The following is a 27,369-nucleotide window of genomic DNA, read 5'->3' on the forward strand; positions in this document are numbered from 1 at the left end:
CTGATGATATATAAGAATGTACCAGAGTTGCATTTAATGAAGCTATGTCATTAGCAAAATATATTCATATAGATAATCATGAAGAATCATCAATTCCTGAATTTATTGCACATATAGGAAAAATGACAGACGATGAGGAGGATAACCAACATAATGAATTAAATGGTAAATAAATAGAATTATATTTAATTAATTAAAGCAATATTATTTTAATTACAATTTATTAATTTAGAATTAATGAATACTTCTGATGAAGCTAGTTTAGATCGTTCATCCATAGTTGGCAATGTAGCTTTAGAAATATCACGTATATTATCAGATTCACAGAATGAAAATGATCAATTATATGAAGAAAATTTGGATGATAATGAAAATGAGGAAGTAATACAACAACTGCCATCAGTTGGAGAATTTCCTGATATTCAATATATTATACAACATCCTCGGCCTATACCAATTACTTTTCACCCATTTCAACAATTTTTTACCGATGTCATTTTTAATATTACGATTCTTTTACAAATTCGTCAAAGTCATGATGCATTTTCATCGTAATTTGCAATCAAATTCATAACAAATAGTAAATAGAAATAATAATCAAATACAAGAAATTAATGGAAATGCTGTTAATAAGCTTATTACCGAAATAACAGCTAACAATATTGGTGAAAATCAAAGAAGAAGACGCCGAGATTGATGTGAAGGAAGGAAAAGATTAGAGACATTATCTAAAATAATAATTTAGGTGATTGTTACATTTTTATTTTGCATTATAAAAAATTTATTTATTAATTATATAATTTATTTATTTAATTTTTAGTAACAAATCTTAGCTTGGCCAATGTTTCTGATATTAATCCTTTATGCAAAAATGGATTCTTAATAGTTTATTCCAATCATATTTTATGTTTGGGAAAAGTTATTACAATGTATTGAAAATGTGGACAACGACATACATGGGTTAAAAAACCAGCAGGATTTTTAGATAATTTATCATTAAGATTTATATGCAAATGACATCGCTTTTTTTCATGTGAAAATTCAATAGGAGATATTACAATTCATATTACTCCACATGAAGTGGTTTATTTTTTGGGTATGCGTTCATATACAAATGTAGAAAATCACTTAATTTCAGTAGATGATGAAACCATTTCAGTTTATGAATGTTTTAATCACCTTCTTCACGTGATTTTCTCTCAAAAGTTTTTGATAAATAAATAGTGTGGTTGATAATATTATTATTAACTTTTTTAAGGCGTTTGTAAACTGATTCGCTTATCGCAAGATTAAGATCAGGTGCCTGCCATCGGGAATTATTGAAAAAAAAAATTCGCATAATTTAATCCAATTATTCCCCCCAACAGGTTTATCAAGCACCAAAAATTCCAAAATCAACATCTCGCGAACGCATTCGTTTAATTGAAAAAATAAGAAACCGTGAAGTTATCACATAAAGGTTCACCGGAAATCAAATTGACAATGTCACAACAAACTTTTTTTTGCAGAAATTGGAATATATATTTTGAAGCACAAATTTAGATTTGATCTCGGCATTCGGGCAGAGAAATATTAATTCGTGATCCGTGAGTAAAATTTATATATGAATTCAGTGCAAATTTATATTGATCGCTAGTAATTTTACATTCAATACTTAACATATTTTAATACATAATATTTATCCCAAAGTTTCAAATATTCTACTTTTAAAATAATTTTTTCACAATTTTTTACTTTTTATTTGATGTCTCTATTGCAGGTCTTTTATATATGTTGATTTAAATATATCTTTATTATGCTTAAAAATATTAATTTCTTCTCAGGTGACATTCGTCATTAATAATATGATACAACTCTTAATAAACATTAATAATAGTGCCAAATATAGAAAGTAACAAGTTTCATTTGTCAAGGTTAATATCCAAAGAATTAATTCCAAATCAGTTTTTTCAAGTTTATCTCGAATCCTAAACCAGAGGCCTTTAAATTTTTGAATTAACGGATTGGTAAATAAAATAAGCTAACTTTAATTAGCTAGATCTAATTTTATTTCGAGACTTCTGAATGGGACATAAACGAAGGTGTAGAATGAGAATAAATGTGCAGTAATCAATTACTATACCGACCTAGCGAAATTTTCAGTTTTAAAATAAATCAAAGTTAGTTTAATTCGATGAAATTGAGCAAACTAAAAAATGTACTACTATATTTAACGTGGCAATAAAATCAATAATCAATAAACAATTAAACAAAATATTTTTTTAAACTACATACTTCTTATACTGGTTAAATACAAGCCCGATGTGGTGAATCTTATTATTTATTATGCCTGAGTTTGATCTGGAATCGATAATAAGGAATAATTAAGGGAAAAGCGTTATAAACAAAGAACTACCTCCAAAAAGTTGTTGCAATTGAAGATGCAATACAAGAAGCTGATAAATCTATTCTTTTAATATATTTTTATTTTAATTAATACAATAATTTTATTCTTTAAATTTAACGAGCCATCAAATTATTTGCAAATAATCATTTAATTTCGGAATTATGTAGTATAATAATGTTTATTAGAACTCAATTTCATTTAATAAACAATAAACAATAACCAATTCTATGGCCTTATTAATTTTAATTCGAAAATATCATCCGATTTCGTGGAAGGGGAATGTACAAAAATGAGTACGTTGATACCGTATATCTTAAAAAAAAAAAGAACCGATTTTTGATAAGCCAATTTTTTTTTACTAAATTTATTATATCTATTATATACTGTAAGTATTTTTAAACACTAAGATAATAAAGTCAGTAAAGTTAAATACTAAATTGTTCTTTTATATTTGAAGAATTTCGATCGAAAGTAGGTTTGCCAATTAATTTAAGTTTTGTCATAAAAAGATTTTGCTGCATATTCAGATTATAATTATAAGCGAAAGGAAGCGAAAGTATAGTTAATCTCATATTTAGTGAAAGGCGGATCCACTAAAAAATTGATTTGTGAATGGATCATTTGTAATTTGTATCGGTAATCGTATAAACCGTTTAGGTATAAATGTTTTATATCTAAAATGTCGTTGTCTCCGAATAATACGATCAACGTAAGATGATGAGACGATAGTAGGATTGTAACGAGTTGTAGTATCAGGTTGATTATCAAAAGAATTGTTTAAAGCATTTAAAGCATTTGACGAAATTTGAGCTTGTGAATGATTCATTTTAAAAAATATAGGAATAAAATTTAAAAATATAATAGATAACTTTTAAAAAAGTTGAATTCTTAATAATTATTATTTTTTAAAAAAGAAAATTATAATAATTATAAGTATATATCATGTCTTAAATAAGCGTATTTCTTTTTTTTTGTTCTTTCAAAATAATTTCTCCATAAAGGAAAGTATCTTAACTAATGAAAATTATAGAAGAAAATTAATTGAAGGAAATTATTTAAAGAAAAAAAAGAAAATAAAGAGTATTTTCAAATAATTCGCTAAAGCGACTTTTTATAATTTTTTTTTTATTATTATTTAAGCATAATTTCCCAATATATTAAATTTCAGACAATTATTTTTTATTTTTATTTTTATTTTTATTTTTATTTTTATTTTTATTTTATTTTATTTTATTATTTTATTTTATTTTATTATTTTATTTTATTTTATTATTTTATTTTATTTTAGCCATTATTCCGAGTCATATCTGAGTAAAATCAACAAACTTAGATCGAATATCATTTTCTGTTTATGGTAAGTTACCAAATTCACTAAAGAGAATCAAATTTTATTTATTTTATTTTAAATTATTTTAAAAAATTATTTATGTCAAATGTCAAATATGTCAAATACAAATGCATATATCGCGTGAGGCTTAATTGTCACACAATAATTGCCCCCAATAATTGCACCAATAACAATGATTGAATAGTCAACCCCTTTTTTAAGGTGTGACTATATAGAGGGTCAATTGCAGTTTATGCATACCGGTAATATAATCTCAAACATGACAACGTTTACAAAAAATTTTTCTATAATCAAAATTTTCTCTTAAAATAATTTCCTTTAGTAAAAAAAAAAAAAAAGTTTTTTTAATTTAATAAAGGAGCCAAACATCCTTGGATTACTAAATTTAGATGTAACTTAGTAACACCAATCAAGTACGAAAAAAATTAATGTCACAATGAATTATTTTATTATAATTTGAATAGTTGATTTACTTAAATGAAATTTTTTCGTTCCGAAAAAAGGGGATTGATTAATATTCAAAAAAAAATTCTTTATATGCATTCCTTTTTTGTTATCTACTTATGATGATAAACAGAGGGATCACAGCAGAGGCAGGTATAATAAAGAAACGAACTATTATTATCAACTTGTTTCCAATTCACATAATTATAATTTCCTTTTTAAAAAAGTCTTTTAAAATAATATGGATTATAATTAGTAATTGAATTTTATAACTATTAAATAAAATCGATAACGGCTCAAAAATTAAATCATCATGCATATAAAACATGCAAGATAAGCGCAATTTCTAGACCTGTTATTTATCATTAGTAAAAAAGACAACATCTAAATTTTACTCAGATCCAATTCGGAATTATACAAAATAATTAATAAATTAATAATTTTTTTTCGGATGTTTACACCGAATGTTAAATGGAATGACATTACTAAATTTAGAGTAAACTAAATCAAACTATTTAAGCCATTATGCAACAAATATATTCCCGAGTCAGAACTGAGTTAGGTTTAGGATTTTATTAAAATCCGGTTTTTGAAAATTTTTTAAATTTTTTGATTGATGTGAAATTTTTCCCCACCCTTTTTTTTATGCAAAATCATCAATCAATCGTATAACAAATCAAGTATTACCATATGATACGATAATACACAGTAAATATTTATATTATCGTTACTTTTATCATCCGCTTCTGAAAATGAAAAAAAAAATTATTATGCAAAAAAAAAATGAAATGTCATTATCAATTCAATTCGTTCCCGAATTAGATCCGAAAGCGTTTTTTTTAAAAAAAAAATTATAATCCGGATGACTATAATTTGTTCTTGAAAATTACCAAATTTAGAAAATATCCCTGACATTTTTTTTTATAAACCAATTATATGTGTATATATTTTTTTTATTTATTTCTTATCATTTGTTCCATCCCGAGTCATATCTAAGTAAAATCTTTTTTATACTAAATAAAATGGGCAATTTGTTGCTCCGTGCTCCCGTTAAACGATTGAAAGAAAAATTTAAAATACCAAATTTAGCGACGGAAAAAAAAAATTTATAAAAAAATTTATTATCAATCGTTACGCATAGGTGGTATAGCCAATCATGGTTTTACACATTTTTTTTTTTAAAAAAAAAATTGATTGACTGATTGAAAGCCCGTTTGAATTACTTAATTTAGTAAATCATAAACTCCGATTTTAACTTAAATAGAATTCGTTGTTCCAAAAGGAAAATAAAATTGAATTAAAGTTTCATAAAAAAATTTTTCATTATGCATTCTTTTTATTATCTGCTTATTATTGTAAAAGATAATGAAAAAATTGATTATTTAAATTACATTAATTATATTTGAAAAAGGATCACAACAAAGGCAGTTACAATAAAAGAGATGGCTGCTATTGTCGATTCGGATGATTGTAATTTCCTTTTTTTAAAAAAAAATTATTAAAATAATATGATTGTAATTTGTAATTTAACTTTTATAACTATTAAATGAAAAATTGATATTCCTGGTATAACTTAATTTAGAAATAATAAATGAAGCAATTATTAAAAGGCTCAAGAATTTCAAGTAAAAAACCTGAGTGAATACAATTTCTGAAAGTGAGAATCAGACTCATTCTATGTGAGAAAATCCTGAACCATCCTGATTGACAATTTGTTGTGGTTTAACTAAATGTTAAATAGAATCAACGTTCCAAAAAAAAAGAATTGCCAAATTTAGAATAAACAAAAAGAAATTTTTAAATTTTTAATCAAATCATATGCATCAATTTGGGTACCGTGCCAATCATATATCCCGAGTCAGTCCTGAGTAAAGTTTCCAGTTTGATTGTGTTTTTATGTATAAATTATCGTTTCTTTTACATCATCTAATGAAAAAAAAGTATGGGGAACTGATATCATCATCAATATTTAGATTTGAGATGCATAATTTAAAAAAAAAAACGTGTTTGAAAAATTTAAAATTTGGAAATACCTCTGAAAATTTTTTTTTTTATAAACATACTGTAAATAATATAAATAAATAAATATATTTTAAAAAAAAAAATCATTATAAAATTTTTTCATTATTTATTTTATTATTTAGTTCCTAATATATTAATTTTACAACTTTTTTTTTTATTCTTGTTTTGTTCCCGAGTCATATCTGAGTAAAATTTTTTTATACTAATATAATTTAGCAACGGAAAAAAAAATTTCAAAAAAAACTTTATTACCAACGAAATTTTTTTTTTTTAAGAAAAAAAAAATGATTGGAACTTGGAATGCAATTGATTTGCATAACTTAGTAACACCATGTGATTCCCGATTAAACGGAATTCTTTGTACCAAAAAATTTTAATCTAACTATTATCCGATTCCGATAAGTTATGATTTCCTTTTTTAAATAATTTATTAAAATATTAGTGATTTGTAATTAAGTTTTATAACAACCAAAATTTTAATCACTTATGCATACTAAACATATAAGATAAAGCGCAATTTCAGGCCAGAGCAATACAATATAACGGGATATGTTAAAAACCTTTTTTTTCCGATGAAATATATTTTATATAAAAAACCTTGAATCATCCCAATTAGTATTTAAAAGGGAATCAACGTTCCGAAAAAAAATTACCAAATCTAGAGTAAACTTGAATGTCGTTATCGATTTTTTTTTTACGGTAGTTGAAAATGGAAGCCGATGATTCGGAGATAAATTGAATCTTCATGTTTAAAATTACCAAGTCTAGAGTAAATTTAGATTCAATTTATCTCCGAAACGTCGGCTTCCATCGATACCGAAGTTCTAATAAAAAAAAAACTTTTTTTTTATATTATTGCTCCGACGAAAAAAAACATCATATCGTATGGCACAGCCACACCAAAAGAAATATAACCAAATTAAATCCGATTTACCAAATTTAGAGTTACCCCTGAAATTTTTTTCTTTTTTTCTTTATATTCAAACTACCTTGTTCTTTTAAATTCTTTGAAGTTCCATCGAGAACATTTTTATTAGTGTGAATTACTTCGAATTAAAATAAACAATACGGTAATTTTCTTAAGAAAACCCTTCCTTTCCATTTAAAGAATGGACATTAACTAAAACAAAAAAAAATTTTTTTTTTTTTAATTATACATTTAATATTTACTATATGACCGGCCTATAAGGAACAATAAAAACAAAAATGCTGTAAGTTTAAATTTTTTTTTAAGAAAAAAGGGAACCAAACATAGGAAAAAAAAGAAATTTTATATAAATGAATTTTTTTTTTAGAAAAAAAAAGAAAAGAAATGGATAATCAATCAGTCATTTTAATTAAGTGAAGAATCAATCTCAACATGAAAGAATATTTATGCTAAATATATTAGAACATTTGTAAACAACTATATGATGAACGGTTTTGGTCCCATAAGTTGATTGCGTTGGAAAAAAAATATAGCCTTCTTTTTCAAAATTCAATCAAGATAATAATTTACTTTATGGTTTACGTCCAATTTCCAAATAATTTCAAGAATAGCAAAAAAAATCAACTGTCGTAAGAGAAGATTTTTATAATTTTATTTGATTTTTTATAACTGCAAAATATAATTTGAGTTAAATCAACATCAACTAATCAAGAACAAAATCTTAAGTCTATTGTTGATGCTGCTTTACAAAAGAGGAGCAGATCAAAATGTTTCTAAATGTAATCTACGTTTAATCTCAAGATATCATCATCATCTCCTTGTCTTTTTCGCTTCCTTTTACTGGCCTATTTCATCAAATATAAGTTTCTTCTCAGGAGACAATCATTGCGATAATAATTGCATTTTGCAAGCATGAAAGTATAATAGCTGTAATAATACCCTGATCCTTCTGATTCTTCGGATATTCGAGTTCTTTTGGGAAAACCCGTTCCATGGAAAAATAAACATGAACATATGGATTAATTGAATTCTTTACAGTGGTAGGAAGATCACAAATTTTAGACAAGTTTCACCAGTAATGACCTTTTATGATAGAGATTGTTCAAGAAACGCCAATTCCCCTCATAGTACCCATAGTACTCATAATAATAATAATAATAATAATAATAATAATTAAGACTATTCAATCAATACTCATGCGTAGAACATCATTATTTTCGATACGGATATCAATCAATGGAATAGTGTATGACTTCAATCATACTTTGATGTCACCGACTACTAGAAACTACCTGAAACCTGATCGCATGCTTTAAACATAAAAGTTATGTCCATCCGATATTCAAGATTAATGATTATACTTCCACAAAGAAGTTTGAAAATTGAATAAGAATTCTTCTGATTGAGATTATTGGATCTGGGCAATGTCCAATTAATACAATTGGATTTTGTCCAATCGGAATAGGATATATCTGTGATGTCTAATTAGAGGTCTATATGTCCGACTGAGCAATGGTGAAACTTTTCGACATTATAATTTATTAATAATAGAAAACAAATCTAATTAGAGATTTAAATATCAGTAACAAATACAGCTTCTTTCAACATCCTTATACATTTCCAGATTTCCTCCGGTATAAATTCTGTAAGATGTAAAAACCGTTGTTTATGAAACAGTTTTCCAAGATGGTAATCAGTGTGGCCAGGAAATCTTATTGGAAAACGAGAATAATGATTGTATTCTCATTAAAATTTCGTGATTTGAAATTGATATTATACTAATGATTTTAATATCCTTCACGCTTTATATCTTGCCTAATGGTTTTAATGTCCTTCACGCTTTATATCTTGCTGAAAAAGAAGAAAAGGAGATATGGAGCATGATTAACATTATCATATGATGTCAAGAAAGCTTTGAAAGTAGATTGTTCATACCTTTTTCACATGGAGATCTACCCTGCAAGACGCAAAGTTGACTAACGCCTGGCGATCTCGGAATTGCAAAGTCCTCACGTCTTCATAACATACTGTTTTGGCATCAAATATTTACTTATGAAGTAGGTCCTGTACCGTGACCAGACACTCTTTCACATTTTTCTCCATTTTTGGGGGAAAAAATAGATAGAGGTAAGACTATTTTTTTTCGAGCATAAAAATTATTCAGTCGCACTATCGCTTGATCTACTTATTTTTGTCGCACAGGAGTACATGCATTGTGGCTCAGCAAAAAATATTCAGGAAAATTCCGCGTTGTTGCATTTATAACAGTGTAGCATATTCAAATTTACATTATATTTAATATATTTTTTAATATATTTTATACACAAAAATAAGAAGGGAATATTTTATTTGAAAAGAATAATTTCTAGAATCTACGGGACAAATGAGTCTTAATTTTATATAATAAAAATTGCTATTTTCTGAAGAATTAAAAGAACGAAAATTAACAGATCTTTGATGTAAGCTCTCCTTCGGAATTTTTGTATTCTTAACATACCTATCAATAATTAGCATGCGTGTACCTGTTATTTTGCGGACATGTTCAAATTTGCCTTCAAGTCCTTTGTCATGATTTATTTTAAAATTTACCTCTTAAAGTGTAATCTCTTCCAGTTCTCCCAGAATTGTTCCCGCCTTTTCCCTAATTTTTTCAAAATCAAGTTCGTAATTGTCTTCAGGAGTAATTTCATCCCTTCCTTCGAATGATAATGGGATATAGCTTTCGGCAAGACTAAAAAATTCTGCACCTTTATAATATACTTTTTCGCCATAGCTATTCTTATCATCAAGATAGATTCTTAAATATTGTTTAATTAAATCATCACGTTCACCTTCAGAATTGGCAATTTGTTCGAGTATTTCTTCGTATACTAAAAGTACGGTTGCACTTAATTTGTATGGTGGGTTTGTAACATATTTGTATTGATCTTCGCTGAGTACCCATCCGGAACATAAGAAATAATCTTTCTCCCCTCCACGATAAACTATAAGGCATTGGTACGACGTGTGATCAATTACAAAGTATGCACTTTGATTTTTATACGTTCCAAGGTAAACGTTAACATTATTTTCATTTCTGTTAGTAAATTCTTGAAGAGTTTCTAAAAGTTTTTCCCGATTTTGACTATTCCAGTTATCGTCTTGATTGAATCCCCAATTGGTTTTGTGATGACTAAATATGTGTCACAATTCTTTTTCGACATAATGTACACGAGATTTGTCAAAATGTGCAAAACCCGGGTTGAGTACATTTGCCTTTGCATAAGTTTTATACACGTTATAAGATTCGTACGTATTTAACCTGATTTGATTTTGGCCAGATACGGTTCCAATCCAATGTGTGCCAATAAAAGAATATCGACCATCGGTTAAAGTCTCACGATGGCTATGATTAGAGATATAAAACCAATGACCATTGAACCAATCTGTATTTTCTTTACTATTATCCTTATACAATCCAATCCAGTCCCATTTTGATGGCGTAATAATGGACCATTCAAATTTGAGATATCCTGATTTTATATCACACTTCATGTAACAAATTTCTCTTTCTTCTGATCCATCCATAATGAATATTTTGTTGATCTTCATCCATGAAAGTAATCCTTTGAAATAAAGAGAAAAAAATTTGTCGAGTAAAAGAAAATTTTTGGGTGAGAAAAATTTTCATTTATATAATTATCGATTAACATTATTGAAAAATGCAGGAGCTAGTGGCTTAGAAACATCTCAATCCAATGATCCCACTTCTAAGAATAGATTTTTTATTTATCATTGGTGTCACGGTCATGTGGTTGTATTAGTTAGAACGTGCGTTATATAAGTTATTAGGATCGGATAAAAAAAATAGTGTTACGTTCGGAGTGTTACCGATGTGGAATAAAAAATTTACTTCGGGAAAAAAAGAAAGCGTTAATATAGGTTTTTATGTCGCACAGACATGTGCGTAATTATGTTGTGCCCCAAGTTGACGATTGCCCCAAATCAACGATCGGCCTAAATCATCGGCCCATCTTTATAATGCCTTAAGAATTTTCAAAGCATTACTTTTCACATATAGTAATCATCGATGATTATCGACAATTTGGGGCATATTGAGATTTGGGGCACAACAATTACACCACGTAATTGTTAAACAAATGGTACATTTTTTTTACAGATCACAATACAAAGTTGTTGTCTGCCGCTTTTTTTTAATAAAAATATATTATATACCAGCCTCAATGAAATTACACTTTCTTTAATAAAATCGCACTTTTTTGATAAAATCGCACCTTTTTTTGTTATACTTGTAATAAAATCGTACGAAATTACATTTTTTAATCTTCATAATAAATAGGATTAAGTGTAAGAGGCGGTTTTCCATCTATTACCTGATTTACCTCCCTCACATCGAACATATGACACTGTAGCGTCTTTGATACTCCATCTATGTCAATTGAAAGTATCTTTTCATCACGGGTATAAGATACAAGGATATCATCAGTGCCTCGATTCAGTGGCATTATCGCAATAATATATAACATCAAGGGTCGCTTTTACAAAATAAATTGCAAAATTATCGGTATCCTCATAATATCTGAAAACTATATCATGCCTTGCAAAGGTCTATTGCAAAATTGAATTTATTTAAAGTTCAGAAGTAACCTGGAAGTTATACTTCAACGAAATCGGACTTTAAGTAAATGTGGGAGAGTGCGTATATGTTTTTTATAATACTTGAGGAGCATTTCTAACAATTCTTTCTTGTTTACTTTATAGAATGGAGAGTAAAACTAGTTGACCTAATTTTGAATTAGTAGGTTAAATTTTTTAGTACAAAAAATCACAAGAATAAAATATGTTGATAATTTTCAATTATTTGCCATTTTATTTTTCATTTTTTCAATTACTGTATTTCGTGATATACAATTTAATATTTCAATAATTTTTTCAATCATGTCATCCCAACCAAAATATTTATCATATTCCTTATTAGCTTACCATCAATTAAAACTTTTGTTTCCAAAATATAATAAACTATTACTATGTTAGATGGTACATGATGTCACTAATGGAAATGTTTATTATCAGAACTCAATTTTGATCTTATCCATTTAACATAACTATTGTATGTCTATTGTAAAAAAAATTTAATTCAAAAATATTATTCGAACTCATGGATGGATGTACGTTGATATCCATTAATTTCACAATTTAACGTTAAAAAGACGCGATTTTTAATAAGCCAATTTTTTTTATTAGATTTATTATATCTATTATATACCGTAAATATTTTAACACTAAAGTAATAAAGTCGATAAAGCCGGTTAAATAAATCGTAGGTTTGCCAATTAATTTTAAGTTTTGTCATAAACAGATTTTGCGAAAGGAAGAAAAAGTAGGCGAAGGATGTATACGTTTCTGCAATGAGCAATGAACAATCACGTGAATTCTCTATCTCTCACGTGACGTCATTCAATGAAATCGCAAATTTTATAACGGTTTAAAAGGTAAACCCATTAAAAAATTGATTTGTGAATGGATCATTCGAAATTTGGGTCGGTAATCGTATAAATCGATTTGGTATAAGTGTTTTATATCTAAAATGTCGTTGATATCGACGTCTCCGGATAATACGGTCGTAAGATGATGAGAGGATAGTAGGATAGTAACGAGTTGAAGTATCAGGTTGATTATTAAAAGAATTGTTTAAAACATTTGACGAGATATGATCCATTTGGGCTTGTGAATGATTCATCATAAAAATATAGGAAATAAATATATAATGGGATAACTTTAAAAAAAGTTGAATTATTATAATTATTATTTTTTAAAAAAGAAAATTAAGTGACGCTTAATAAGTATATCTCAATGCCTAAATAAACGTATCTTTTTTTCTTTTGTTCTCTCAAAATAATTTCTTCATAAAGGAAAAGTATATTAACTAATGAAAATCACGGAAGAAAATTATTTGAAGGAAATTATTTGAAGAAAAAAAAAATGAGTATTTTTAAAAAATTCGCGACTTTATAAATTTTTTATATACTAATAATTTCCTAATATATTAAATTATTAATTTCAACTCGGATAATTATTTTATTCTTCAACATGCTTTGCACAATAATTCAAAACAAATAGTCTTAAAAATTAGATATATACAAATTATTTATTTTTTTTTTATTTATCATCAATTTCATTATTCCGTGAGTAAAATCAAGATCGAATTATACCGAAATATCATTAATTACCAAATTCAGCAAAGAAACCAAATTTTATTTTTAAAAATTTATTTGTCAAATATGTCAAACGCTATTTATGCACATTGATATTGGCGCAAAAATATCGCAATAATTGACAACAATAATAATTGGTTACATTTGTAGAATTCCATCAATTTTTCATATTACTAGTAACACCATTAAACACTAATCAAGTACGATCTAAACCTGTTATTTATCATTAGTAAAAAGAAATAGCATCTAAATTGTACTCGGATCTAAATAAAAAAAAAATATTATTTTTTGATGAAACGATATGACGTTCCGAAGTCCGAACATTACCAAATTTAGAGTAAACTAAATCAAATTATTTTAAGCCATTGTGCAACAATTTCATGACAAACAATATATTCCCGAGTCAGAACTGAGTAATGTTTTCCCCACTTTTTTTGTTTCTGCAAATAATCAATCAATCATATAACAAATCAAGTATTATCATACGATAATTTGATAAATACACAGTAAATATATTTATATTATCGTTCCTTTTATGTAATCTGTGTCAATGAAATGATTGTTGGTTAATTAATCGAACCTATAATAATATACATATAAATATAAAAATAGTGTTTAAATTTTATATTGTATAAAATCATCCGCTTTTGATAATTTTTACACAGCAACGGCAAACAATTAAATTCATTCCCGAATTAGGTCCGAAAACGATTTTTTTTTTATGAAAATTACAAATTTAAGAATATCCTTGAAATTTTTATTTTTATAAACCTATTAAATGTGTACATAAATATATTTTTTTTTAGAAAAAAAAAATCAATTGACTTATCATTTTGTTTCATATCTAAGTAAAATCTTAATAAAATGGGCAATTTGTTGCTCCGTGCTTCCGTTAAACGATTGAAAGGAAATTTAAAATACCAAAATTTAGCGACGGAAAAAAAAAATTTATAAAAAAAATTTTTTATCAATCGTTACGCATAGGTGGTATAGCCAATCATGGTTTTACACATTTTTTTTTTTTAAAAAAAAAAAATTGATTGACTGATTGAAAGCCCGTTTGAATTACTTAATTTAGTAAATCATAAACTCCGATTTTAACTTAAATAGAATTCGTTGTTCCAAAAGGAAAATAAAATTGAATTAAAGTTTCATAAAAAAATTTTTCATTATGCATTCTTTTTATTATCTGCTTATTATTGTAAAAGATAATGAAAAATTGATTATTTAAATTATATTAATTATATTTGAAAAAGGATCACAACAGAGGCAGTTACAATAAAAGAGATGGCTACTATTGTCGATTTGGATGACTGTAATTTCCTTTTTTAAAAAAATTTATTAAAATAATATGATTGTAATTTGTAATTTAACTTTTATAACTATTAAATGAAAAATCGTTATTCCTGAATATAACTTAATTCAGAAATAATAAATAAAGCAATTATTAAAAGGTTCAAGAATTTCAAGTAAAACCTGAGTGAAGAAAATAGTATCTAATAAACTTTAATTAGATCAAATATGGTAAAAAAAAAAGTCATTTACTATATCAATTACAATTTCTGAAAATGAGAATCAGATTCGGATGAAAATCGTTGTGTAAGAAAGTTCTGAATCCTGATTGACAATTTAACTTTGAATGTTAAATGGAAATCAACGTTCCAGAAAAAAAAGAATTACCAAATTTAGAATAAACACTATGAAATACTTTAATTATGCTCGTCAGTTCTGAGTAAAATTTAAAGATTTCCGATTAGTTTGTTTTTATGTATAGATTTTATATCATCTAATGAAAAAAAAAAGTATGGGGAAATGATACCATCAGAATTAGATCCGAGTAATGCATTTTTTTGAAAAAAAAAAAAAAAACGGTAAAATCCGATTGATTGTAAATTTAATAAACATACTGTAAATATTATATAAATATTTTCATTATTTATTTTATTATTAGTCCGAAGAACACTCCCGAGTCATGTCTGAGTAAATAAATTTTATAGAAAAAAAAAAAATTTGCCAAATTTATACTAGTATAAATGTATAATACTATATATAAGGATTGTTCGTTGTAAGTATTGTACGACATTGTTCTTTTATTTATAATCTTTAATTCCTAGGCTTGTTATACAAAATATTAGCTGTCATATCTGTCAATTATTACTTTTTTCCATTTGATCCAAATTGTAAATCAATCTAAATTGATTAGTCATTGTGCTACTTCATTAATCTTTTCGTATTATCCATCGTTATACGTCAAAACCGAAAAAGTCCATAATGTCATCATGTTTTAGGACATATAATATAAAGAATCATAGCAGAATCAAGTACAATAAAAGGATAAACTATTATCCTATTCCGAAAGGTATTTTAAATAATTTATTAAAATGTTAATAATTTGTAATAACAAGTTAAATGGAAATCAATTTTCCGTTATAATGTAACATTTATTATAACAGGTCCAAAATTTTATTCGATAAGCGCAATTTCTATAAACTGTTATTATCATTCGTTTCCATGTTAGGTCTGAGTAAAGAAAATCATCTAAATCTTTTATTGTAATCTCCAATAAAATTTATTTTATATAAAAACCTTAAATTATCCAAATTAGTATTTAAAAGGGAAAAATTACCAAATCTTAGATAGAGTCAACTTAATCAAATCATAGTTCATTTAACATCGAATTCGTCGAATTCCGGTTTTTTTTTTACGGTAATTGAAAATGGAAGCCGACGTTTCGGAGATAAATTTGAATCATAAAAAAAAGCTTTTTTTTTTTATATTAGTGCTCCTTTTGCCATCCGACGAAAAAAATATCATATCGTTATGGTGCAGCAACGCCAAAATAGATTTTTTTAGTAACCAAATTAATGTGATTTACCAAATTTAGAGTTACCCTTGAAATTTTTTTTTTTCTTTTTTTCTTTATAAATAGAATTCGTTCCTGTAAATATTCTTTAAGTTCGTTCCATCGAGAACATTTTTATTAGTGTGTTACTTCGAGTTAAAATAAACAATACGGTAATTTTCTTAAGAAAACTCTTCTTTTACATTTAAAGAATGGGCATTAACATTAACAAAAAATAATAATAATATTTTTTTTTAAAAAAAAAAATTATTAATTATTTACTGCTGTTAATTCATAATTCGACCGACCTATAAGGAACAATAAAAACAAAAATGCTGTAAGTTTAAATTTTTTTGAACTGAACATAGGAAAAAAAGAAACCTTATATAAATGAAATTTTTTTTTTTTTAAAAAAAAAATAATCAATCAGTCATTTTAATTAAGTGATGAATCAATCTCAGCGTGGAAAGAATATTTATGCTAACTATATTAGAACATTTGTAAACAACTATATGAAGAATGGTTTTGGTCCCATAAGTTGATTGCGTTAGAAAAAGAAATATAGCCTTCTTTTTCAAAATTCAATCAAGATAATAATTTGCTTTATGACTTACGTCCAACTTCCAAATAATTTCTTAAGGAGAGAGGAAGTGCAAAAAAATCAACTGTCGTAAGAGAAGGTTTTTGTAATTTTTTTATATAATTTGAGTTAATTCAACATCAATTAATCAAGAATAAAGTCTTAAATCTATTATTGATGCTGCTTTACAAAAGAGGAGCAGATCAAAATGTTTCTAAATGTAGTCGACGTTTAATTTCAAGATATCATCATCATCTCCTTGTCTTTTCCGCTTCCTTTTTACTGGTCTATTTCATCAGATATAAGTTTCTTCTCAGAAGACAATCATTGCGATAATAATACCCGGATTTCGTCACTATGATCCTTCTGATTCTTCGGATATTCGAGTTCTTTCAGTTTAGGTAAAGGAATTCAATTAATCCATATGTCCATGTTTATTTTTCCATGGATCGGGTTTTCCCAAGAGACAGTGGTAGGAAGATCACAAATTTTAGACAAGTTTCACCAGCTAATAAGATACAATGTTTTTTCAGGACCTTTTATGATAGAGATTGTTCAAGAAACTCCAATTCTTCTCATGGTACCCCAAAAATAATAATAATTAAGACTACTCAATCAATACTCAATGCGTAGAACATCAGTATTTTCGATACAGATATCAATAAATGGAAGAATGTATGACTTCAATCATACATTGATGTCACAGACTACTAGAAACTACCTGAAACCTGATCGCATGCTTTTAACATTCATCCGAGATTCATGATTAATATACTTTCACAAAGAAATTTGAAAATTGAAATCAAAAGAAATAAGAATTCTTTTGATTGGGAGAGATCAGTATTGGATTTGGGCAATGTCCAATTAATACAATTGGATTTTGACGTATAAGATGTCCAATCGGAATAGGATATATATCTTGGTTGTCTTCTATATGTCCGACTGCTGGGCAATGGTGAAACTTTTCGGCATTATAATTTATCAATAATAGAAAACGAATCTAATTGGAAGTTTAGATATTAGTAACGAAGACAGGTTCCTTCATATAAATTCTGTAAGATGTAAAAACCGTTGTTTATGAAACAGTTTTTAAGATGGTAATCAAACGAGAATAATGATTGTATTCTCATTAAAATTTCGTGATTTGAAATTCAAATTGATATTATATTAACGATTTTAATCACTAATTTTATAGTCCTTCACGCTTTATATCTTGCTGAAAAAGGAGAAAAGGAGATATGGAGCATAATTAACATTATCATATGATGTCAAATGTCGTACCAATGCCTTATAATTTATCGTAGAGGGAGAAAGATTATTTCTTATGGTCCGGATGGGTACTCACTACTCAGCGAAGATCAATACAAATATGTTACAAATCCACCATACAAATTAAGTGCAACCGTACTTTTAGTATACGAAGACATACTCGAACAAATTGCCAATTCTGAAGGTGAACGTGATGATTTAATTCAACAATATTTAAGAATCTATCGTGATGATATGAATAGTTATGGCGAAAAAGTATATTATAAAGGTGCAGAATTTTTTGTTTTGCAATTATCCTGATGATAATTACGAACTTGATTTTGAAAAAAAGGGCGGGAACAATTCTAGGAGAACTGGAAAAGATTACACTTTAAGAGGTAAATTTTAAAATAAATCATATTAAAGATCCGTTAATTTTCATTCTTTTAATTCTTCAGAAAATAGCAATTTTTATTATATAAATTAAAGATTCATTTGTCCTGTAAATTCTAGAATTATTCTTTTCAAATAAAATTTTCCCTTCTTATTTTTGTGTATAACAGATTGTTTAAATTGTATTGAAAAATATATTAAATATAATGTACCGTTCTTTGACTCAAATTTGAATATGAATTATCTGTTATATACCGTTAAATATTTTTTGCTGAGCCACAATGCATGTACTCCTGTATATATATACATATAGTCATGTACTTTCAAAGCTTTTGTGATCAATTACAAAGTACGCACTTTGATTTTTATACGTTCCAAGGTAAACGTTAACATTATTTGCATTTCTGTTAGTAAATTCTTGAAGAGTTTCTAGAAGTTTTTCCCGATTTTGACTATTCCAGTTATCGTCTTGATTGAATCCCCAATTGGTTTTGTGATGACTAAATATGTGTTGCAATTCTTTTTCGACATTTGTCAAAATGTGCAAAACCCGGGTTGAGTACATTTGCCTTTGCATAAGTTTTATACACGTTATAAGATTCGTACGTATTTAACCTGATTTGATTTTGGCCAGATACGGTTCCATCCAATGTGTGCCAGTAAAAGAATATCGATCATCGGTTAAAGTCTCACGATGGCCATGATTAGAGATATAAAACCAATGACCATTGAGCCAATCTGTATTTTCTTTACTATTATCCTTATACAATCCAATCCAGTCCCATTTTGATGGCGTAATAATGGACCATTCAAATTCGAGATATCCTGATTTTATATCACACTTTATGTAACAAATTTCTCTTTCTTCTGATCCATCCATAATGAATATTTTGTTGATCTTCATCCATGAAAGTAATCCTTTGAAATAAAGAGAAAAAAATTTGTCGAGTAAAAGAAAATTTTTGGGTGAGAAAAATTTTCATTTATATAATTATCGATTAACATTATTGAAAAATGCAGGAGCTAGTGGCTTAGAAATATCTCAATCCAATGATCCCACTTCTAAGAATAGATTTATTATTTATCATTGGTGTCACGGTCATGTGGTTGAATTAGGCTCGGATAAAAAATAGTGTTACGTTCGTACCGATGTGGAATAAAAAATTTACTTCGGGAAAAAAGAAAGCGTTAATATAGGTTTATGTCGCACAGACATGTCGCGACATTACGTAATTACACGTGATTTTTAAATAGACGGTACAATTTTTTTTATACAGTATATACAGGCCTCAATGAAATTACACTTTCTTTAATAAAATATTGTAATAAAATCGTAATTTTTTCAACGAAAACGCATTCTAAGGAGTTCTAACTGATAATTAGTAGTTGTCTTTACAATAAATAAGTCAAAATTTCATAATAAATAGGTCCACATCGAACATATGACACTTATGACACTGTAGTGTCTATCTATGTTAATTTCATCACCGGTATAAGATACAAGGATATCATCAGTGCAAAATATATAACATCAGGGGGTCGCCTTTGCAAAATTATCGGTATCCTCATAATATCTGAAAACTATATCAGGCCTTGCAAAGGTCTATTGTAAAATCGAATTTATTTAAAGTTCAGAAGTAATGCATGATGCTTCAGGAAATAATATCATTTTTTACTTAATTAACTGAATAGCCTTTTTTTCACGATATATTTATATTATATAATAAAAGATTTGTTTTTTTGCTTGATTTTATTTTGTAAAAAATATGTAATATTGCATTTGAAAAAAATAAAAAAATAAAAAATCTCGATACAGAATTTTTTAACAAATTATTACCACAGGTTTGCAAAAAAATTTCTCGCGTAATATTTACTGTATAAACGAAACATAGATTCTAATTAATTATTAAATCTTGTAACACTGATGATTTTTTGAAAGGAATTTTTGTAATCCCATTATTAAATTTTATATTAACGGGTTCTTTTCTATCGATCCTGTAATTTTTTTTTTTTAGTTTAAATAAAATTAATTTAGTTGTCTAAATAAGTTAGAAAAACTTATGAGATCATAAAATTTACCTCGAAGGAAATCTGATTTCCAAATACAAGTCTCCCTCCGGCATTAGATCTATAATATAATTATAATCAGATGCTGTTCTTTTAAGAAATTATTTGATTAGTAATATTATTTCCTATTAAATATTACATACCGATTGTATCTTTTCTTGACAACATGTATAAAACTTAATTTAGTAATGGTTTTTAACCATTCCTCAACGGGTTTGAAATATAAACCTGACAACATCCCCTTCAAACTTGACCGAGACTCCTGGTTTGTGACAGCATGGAAATTGTTTAAACATAAGAGAAATCTAAAAACTTTTAAAGGGAGTAAAAAAAAAAGGTCAGAAGCAAGTCTAAAAACAGTGAAAAAAAGTCGATCATTTTCACTTTCTATAAAAATTTCTCTGAATGTTACGAAGGAAGACGCAGTTCCTTCTCCGGAACCAGTAAACCTTCTCAAAGAAATTTTAAGAAAGAAACATTGCGCTTCCGGGGAGGTCATCCCACGCTCATTACATTGCTCATTACATTACACTCTCGCGGGGAGGGTCATCCCACGCTCATTACGCTCACGAAAATAATTGATTTTTTTTACACATATTTATTATACTTACTTTCGTCCATTTTTGAAGTCGAATAAATATAAGCGTATTCTTAAGTGTCGTTATAAAAATGTGGACGAAAATTACGAAAGTTATAGTGTGTTAATTATTATTATAAGTATTATAAGTATGCGAAGTATGCGTTAAGTTTTATTCAGGGGAATAGAGAAAAAAGTTAGGAACTGAGTAGAAAAAAGAAAGGGAAACTGGAGTAATTATATACGTAAAGATCACTTGAAAAAAAAAAAAATGGTCATATATGTATACTTTTTTGAATACATCGTGACACTATCGTGACATAGACTCTTTTGGTGGTTTGTAGTGATACTGATAAACTTTTTTTACTAACATTTCATCATTTTTTCAATCATGTCATCTCAACCAAAATATTCATCATATTCCCTATTAGTTTTAGTATTATTACCATCAATTAAAACTTTTTATTCGGCACGAAGTGCCGAATAAGTGATTTATCCGGTATCCCGTGATTTGAATATTGTTAGATGGTACATGATGTCACCAATGGAAAGAACTCAATTTTGATCTTATCTATTTTAATAAATAATAAAACATAACCAATTCTATTGATGTACAAACGAGTGCTACGGAGATGAGTGGTGTAGGGCCAAGGAGATGTGTAGTGTATGGTCCCTATGTGACAGTTTACACAGGTGATAAATAACACGACGGGCCAAACACGTGATTTTGAGTGGGCCGAAATGCTATTAATCACCTGTGTATGGTTCACACCCCTTATTTTACACACTGTTACACACTGCTAAATATCACCATACACCACACAAGTGGTCGACCCTACACCACTGGTATTCGTCTTACCGTGTACAAACATAGCACGTTGATACCCATTAATTTCACAATTCCAATTTTTTTTATTAAATTTATTATATCTATTATATACCTTAAATATTTTAACACTAAAGTAATAAAGTCGATAAAGCCGATTAAATAAATCGTTCTTTTATATTAGAAGAATTTTGATCGAAAGTTGCCAATTTAAATTTAAATGCGAAGGATGTATATGTTTCTGCAATGAGCAATGAACAATCACGTGAATTTCTCTGTCTCTCACGTGGACGTCATTCAAATCGCAAATTTTATAACGGTTTAAAAGGTAGACCCATTAAAAAATTGATTTGTGAATGGATCATTCGAAATTTGGGTTGGTAATCGTATAAATCGATTTGGTATAAGTGTTTTATACCTAAAATGTCGTTGATATCGACGTCTCCGAATAATACGAGCGACATAAGTTGATGAGACGATAGTAGGATAGTATAAACGAGTTGAAGTATCAGGTTGATTATCCCGAGAATTGTTTAAAACATTTGACGAAATATGATCCATTTGAGCTTCGTAAAAAATTTATGAAATAAAATTTAAAAATATAATAGGTAACTTTTAAAAAAAAGGTGAATTATTATAATTATTATTTTTTAAAAAAGAAAATTATAATAAGTATATATCATGTCTTAATAAACGTATCTCTTTTTTTTTTTTTTGTTCCCTCAAAATAATTTCTTCATAAAGGAAAAGTATATTATTAACTAATGAAAATCACAGAAGAAAATTATTTGAAGGAAATTATTTGAAAAAATAATGAGTATTTTTAAAAAAATTCGTTAAAAGCGACTTTTATAAATTTTTTTTTACTATTTATTATTTAATTTCCTAATCTATTAATTTCAACTCGGATAAACTCGGATAACTATTTTTATTTTTATTTGTATTTTTATTTTTATCTTTTATTTTATTTTATTTTATTTTTGACTTATCAATTTCATTATTTTCCGTAGTAAAATTTAGATATCTAGATCGAATTAGCAAAGGGAACAAATTTATTATAAAAGTTTATTTGTTAAACGTTATTTATGCACATTGATATTGGCGTAATAATTACAATTGGTAGAATTCCCCCAATTTTAATATTACCTTATTCAGTTTATCAGTTATGCATTTTATGCATTGTGAAACTATATCTCACTTTCATGTATTTTGGCTTTTTTTTTTAATATGATAACATAATTTAGTTTATTTTATAATGTTTACAAATAATTTCCTATATTATTAATGAAAATCGTAAAAAAAAAAAATTTTTTTAATTTAATAAAGGAGTCAAAACATCCTTGAATTACCTTAGTGACACCATTTAGCACCAATCAAGTAGTATCAACTTGTTGCCAATTCACATAGTTATAATTTCCTTTTTTTAAAAAAAGTCTTTTTATATGAATGATGATTAAATTTCTGAGCCGTTATCGATTTTATTTAATAGTTATAAAATTCAATTACTAATTACAATCATATTATTTTAAAACATGCAAGATAAGCGCGATTTCTAAACCTGTTAATTATCTAAATTTTACTCGGAATTATACAAAATAATACAATCTTAAATTTAAACGACGTTCCGAAGCATTAATCAAATTATTTAAGCCATTATGCAACAATTTTCCCGAGTCAGAACTGAGTTATGTTTTCCCCACCTTTTTTTTTCATGCAAATAATCAATCATCGTATAACAAATCAAACGATAATTTGATAAATACACAAGTAAATAGTTTTTTTTATGTAATCTGTGTCTGTGAAATGATTGTTGGTTAATTAACCGTAACCTATAATAATTTTTTATTTAAATATAAAAATATATATATATATTGTATAAAATCATCCGCTTTTGATAAAAAAAAATATTATGGACGCAGCAACGGCAAACAATCAAATTCGTTCCGGAATTAGATCCGAAAGCGATTTTTTTTTAAAATTAAAATATGATTATAATTTGTTCTTGAAAATTACCAAATTTAGAATATCCCTGAAATTTATTTTTATAAACCGATTATATATGTATATATATATATATATTTTTAGAAAAAAAAGAACCAATCTTCTTATTTATTTGACTTATCATTTTTTTCCCCTAAAATTTTTTTTTAAAAAAAAATTGATAAGGCGTTTGAAGGCGTTTGAATACTAAATTTAGTAATATCAAATCACCAATACTAATCGGATATAAATTCCGATTTACTATTTTTTTCGTAAAGATAATGAAAAATTTATTATTTAAATTATATTTGAAAAAGGATCACAGCAGAAGGTAATTTAACTTTTATAACTATTAACAGTATTTCGGTATAGCTTAATTTAGAAATAATAAATGAAGCAATTATTAAGGTTTCGAAAATTTCCAAGTAAAACCTGAGAATTACCAAATTTAGAATACACTATGAAATATTTAAAGTTCCGAATAAAATTTAAAGATTTCCGGTTAGTTTGTTTTTATGTATAGATTATCGTTTCTTTTATATCATCTAATGAAAAAAAAAGTATGGGGAAATGATATCATTAATATTTGGATCTGAGTAATGCATTTTTTGAAAAAAAAAAAACGGTAAAAACGTCTAAAACATACTGTAAATATTATATAAATATTATATATATACTTTTACATTTGATAACGTCGTGTCCAGATGTCCGACAATTCCCAATTATTCTGCTCATCCTGATTATATAATACAGTATAATTGTTAATTACCAATTTAGCGACGGAAAAAACTTTTGACTATATAGAAAATTTTTTTCATAAGGTTGTAAAAATATTGTACGACCACGTTAATTCTAATTAAGAAATTTTTTGTTATACAAAAACGAATTTTTAATTGCTGTCATATCTGTCATTATTATTAGTTGTTTGAATAATAAACTTTTTCCCATTTAATCCAAAATTGTAAATCAATCAAAGATTACTTTCTACTTCTTAATATGGTTTAATCATTGTGCTACTTCATTAATCCTTACGTGATTACACTTTCCATGTCGTCATTATACGTCAAACCGAAAAAGTCCATAATGTCAATTTCATTATTTTCATGTTTTAGGAAGAGAGTACAAAACTATTATCCGATTCCGAAAAAGTTTAAATAAGTCCGGTATAATGTAACATTTATTATAAAAGGTCAACGATAAGCTATCATGTTAGGCCGGAGTAAAGAAAAATCATCTAAATCTTTTTTATTCGGAACAATCTCCGATGAAATTTATTTTATATAAAAAAAAAACCTTGAATTATCCAAATTAGTATTTAAAAGGGAAAATTTACCTGAGTAAACTTAAAAAATATATAAATCAGTTCATTTAACATCGAATTCAGCCATTCGACGTCGTATGGTACAGCAACGCCAAAATAGATTTTTTAGTAACCAAATTAATGTGATTGGTTACCAAATTTAGAGTTACCCTTGAAATTTTTTTTTTTCTTTTTTTCTTTTATAAAATAGAATTCAACCTACTTTTTTGTTCCTGTAAATATTCTTTAAGTTCGTTCCATCGAGAACATTTTTCTTAGTGTGTTACTTCGAGTTAAAATGAACAATACGGTAATTTTCTTAAGATAACCCTTCCTTTCCATTTTAAAGAATAGGCGTTAACATTAACAAAAAAAAATAATAAAATTTTTTTTAAAAAAAAATATTAATTATTTACTTTACTGCTGTTAATTCATAATGACCGACCTATAAGGAACAATAAAAACAAAAATGCGGTAAGTTTAACTTTTTTTTAAGAAAAAAGGGAACCGAACATAGAAAAAAAAAGAAACCTTATATAAATGAAATTTATTTTTTTTTTAAAAAAAAAGAAATGGATAATCATCAATCTCAGCGTGGAAAGAATATTTTATATGAGAAACATACGAAGGACGGTTTTGGTTCCATCAATCGATTACAATAAAACTTAATTTCAAAATTCATCAAGAAAACATGCATCGACTCATGTCATGGTTTATAATGACGTTACAACTTTATTTACCAATTGCAATCTCTTTATCTTCCCTCCATGTCTCTTTCGAAAATTATACCAATTATACCTCCTCTCCCTTACACATTATTAGTACGACCATATTTGTTGTTTTTTATTTATTGCTCAATTGAATTTCTAATCACATTTTTCCACTATTTTTAGGGTTTACATTCTTGGTGCTAATTAGTACTTTTTTGTACTGGAGATCTTGATGTCGAAGCAAATACAACGAGAATCATCTTTTAAAAAACCATAGAAGGTGACACTCAACTTATTCCAGATGATCCTCGACCCATAATTGAAAATCAACTCAAAAAAATTCTTCAACCGCACAAAAAATCGGTCGTTTTATATATGATTTGTGCCGAATTTGGAACCGAGAAAGCTTTATCAATCAAAAAGGTATCAAAAAAAATTGGACATGGCATAATTCACGTTAATGTTCCTTATGACGTTGAAGATTTTGGGATAACATTTGGAGAAGCATTCAATTTTGAATTTGAGGAGGATATAACTCTTAAAAAAAAACTGATACGAAAGATCGGAGGTACTGATGGTGAGTTAATTATCACTGCACTTTTGTAAAATTCATCATTTTTTGACTCTAATTCTTTTTTTTGATAGGTAAATTGATGATTCCTGTATGGAAGTGAGCCTTGAATGCTTTTAAGATATCTTAACAAGTTTAATGCAGATAATAGTGTTTGCTGCTAGCGAAGGAGTTGATTTGTAGGTATGATAATTTTGGTCTTGAGAGAAATATATATATCTTACTTACGACCGTGATTCTTATTTAAGTAAGTCCTTCCTGGTCCCAAGGAACAAATCCACCAATGGAAATCGGTAACATTAGCGAAGAAGAAAGAATCAATGAAATATCTAATTGAGAAGCGTAAGATCAATGAAGCAAAAACTAAAGTATTATATCGGTGGACTGCATTTTGGAATTGAAAGCTATTGCAGATGGTACTATCTACTGAAGGTAGAAATTAGGTTTATTATCTTGCAACCAAATTTTTACAATTCTGCTTTGAATAATAACTTAATTCTTTTTTTCATAGATATTAAAAGTTCCAAAGAAATTATTATTTATATATTGTCAAGCAAAACTTGAATGATGATCAGTTTGATATCACAGAAATATAAGAAATGAAATAATATTTAACAGCAATTATTGGAATTAGGAACCAAAATAGAAAAAATAGTTAAGGAAAACCATTCGATTCGGATCAGAATTTCAACAATATAAAAACAAAAATCAAACAATTAGAACTACAAATCAACCCAAAACCGTGAATAAGCAACAACATACACAAATGAAAATAACAAAAGAGTTAGAATTGAAAATGATTGCCAATAGTGATAAACTAGCAGATCGGGATATGACCTGATCCATCCTTAAAAAATTTAAAAAGATTTATGTTTGAAATCCTTCCAATCTTGTAGGTATTTGCAATTGATATTCTTTGTTCTAATCAAATT

The 27,369-nt window shown here is 26.8% G+C and overlaps 8 protein-coding genes across 8 annotated transcripts; 3 read left to right on the forward strand and 5 right to left on the reverse strand.

The window, feature by feature from the left end:
• Window positions 1-44: 44 nt before the first annotated feature.
• On the forward strand, window positions 45-555 carry OCT59_026488 (uncharacterized protein; the record flags this gene model as incomplete). Its single annotated transcript, XM_066143193.1, has 2 exons — window positions 45-165; window positions 233-555. The coding sequence occupies 2 exons, from the start codon at window positions 45-47 to the stop codon at window positions 553-555; spliced, it is 444 nt and encodes a 147-aa protein (XP_065992733.1).
• A 2,405-nt stretch (window positions 556-2,960) lies between these two features.
• OCT59_026489 (uncharacterized protein) lies at window positions 2,961-3,212 on the reverse strand (the record flags this gene model as incomplete). The annotated part of the gene is made up of 1 exon (XM_066143194.1): window positions 2,961-3,212. The coding sequence occupies one exon, from the start codon at window positions 3,210-3,212 to the stop codon at window positions 2,961-2,963; it is 252 nt and encodes an 83-aa protein (XP_065992734.1).
• A 6,508-nt stretch (window positions 3,213-9,720) lies between these two features.
• Window positions 9,721-10,695, reverse strand: OCT59_026490 (uncharacterized protein; the record flags this gene model as incomplete). The annotated part of the gene is made up of 2 exons (XM_025309007.2): window positions 9,721-10,300; window positions 10,430-10,695. 2 exons carry the CDS (start codon window positions 10,693-10,695, stop codon window positions 9,721-9,723), a joined length of 846 nt encoding a protein of 281 aa, XP_025187289.2.
• A 752-nt stretch (window positions 10,696-11,447) lies between these two features.
• Window positions 11,448-11,654, reverse strand: OCT59_026491 (uncharacterized protein; the record flags this gene model as incomplete). The annotated part of the gene is made up of 1 exon (XM_066143195.1): window positions 11,448-11,654. One exon carries the CDS (start codon window positions 11,652-11,654, stop codon window positions 11,448-11,450), a length of 207 nt encoding a protein of 68 aa, XP_065992735.1.
• A 6,383-nt stretch (window positions 11,655-18,037) lies between these two features.
• OCT59_026492 (uncharacterized protein) lies at window positions 18,038-18,334 on the forward strand (the record flags this gene model as incomplete). The annotated part of the gene is made up of 1 exon (XM_066143196.1): window positions 18,038-18,334. The coding sequence occupies one exon, from the start codon at window positions 18,038-18,040 to the stop codon at window positions 18,332-18,334; it is 297 nt and encodes a 98-aa protein (XP_065992736.1).
• Window positions 18,335-19,016: 682 nt separating this feature from the next.
• On the reverse strand, window positions 19,017-19,286 carry OCT59_026493 (uncharacterized protein; the record flags this gene model as incomplete). The annotated part of the gene is made up of 1 exon (XM_066143197.1): window positions 19,017-19,286. The coding sequence occupies one exon, from the start codon at window positions 19,284-19,286 to the stop codon at window positions 19,017-19,019; it is 270 nt and encodes an 89-aa protein (XP_065992737.1).
• Window positions 19,287-22,197: 2,911 nt separating this feature from the next.
• On the reverse strand, window positions 22,198-22,437 carry OCT59_026494 (uncharacterized protein; the record flags this gene model as incomplete). The annotated part of the gene is made up of 1 exon (XM_066143198.1): window positions 22,198-22,437. One exon carries the CDS (start codon window positions 22,435-22,437, stop codon window positions 22,198-22,200), a length of 240 nt encoding a protein of 79 aa, XP_065992738.1.
• Window positions 22,438-26,241: 3,804 nt separating this feature from the next.
• Window positions 26,242-26,774, forward strand: OCT59_026495 (uncharacterized protein; the record flags this gene model as incomplete). The annotated part of the gene is made up of 4 exons (XM_025324248.2): window positions 26,242-26,443; window positions 26,512-26,528; window positions 26,589-26,616; window positions 26,686-26,774. The coding sequence occupies 4 exons, from the start codon at window positions 26,242-26,244 to the stop codon at window positions 26,772-26,774; spliced, it is 336 nt and encodes a 111-aa protein (XP_025187291.2).
• Between the last annotated feature and the right edge of the window lie 595 nt (window positions 26,775-27,369).

This window comes from Rhizophagus irregularis, chromosome 6 (genome assembly GCF_026210795.1).
Source record: "Rhizophagus irregularis chromosome 6, complete sequence".
Classification (NCBI taxonomy): Eukaryota; Fungi; Glomeromycota; class Glomeromycetes; order Glomerales; family Glomeraceae; genus Rhizophagus; species Rhizophagus irregularis.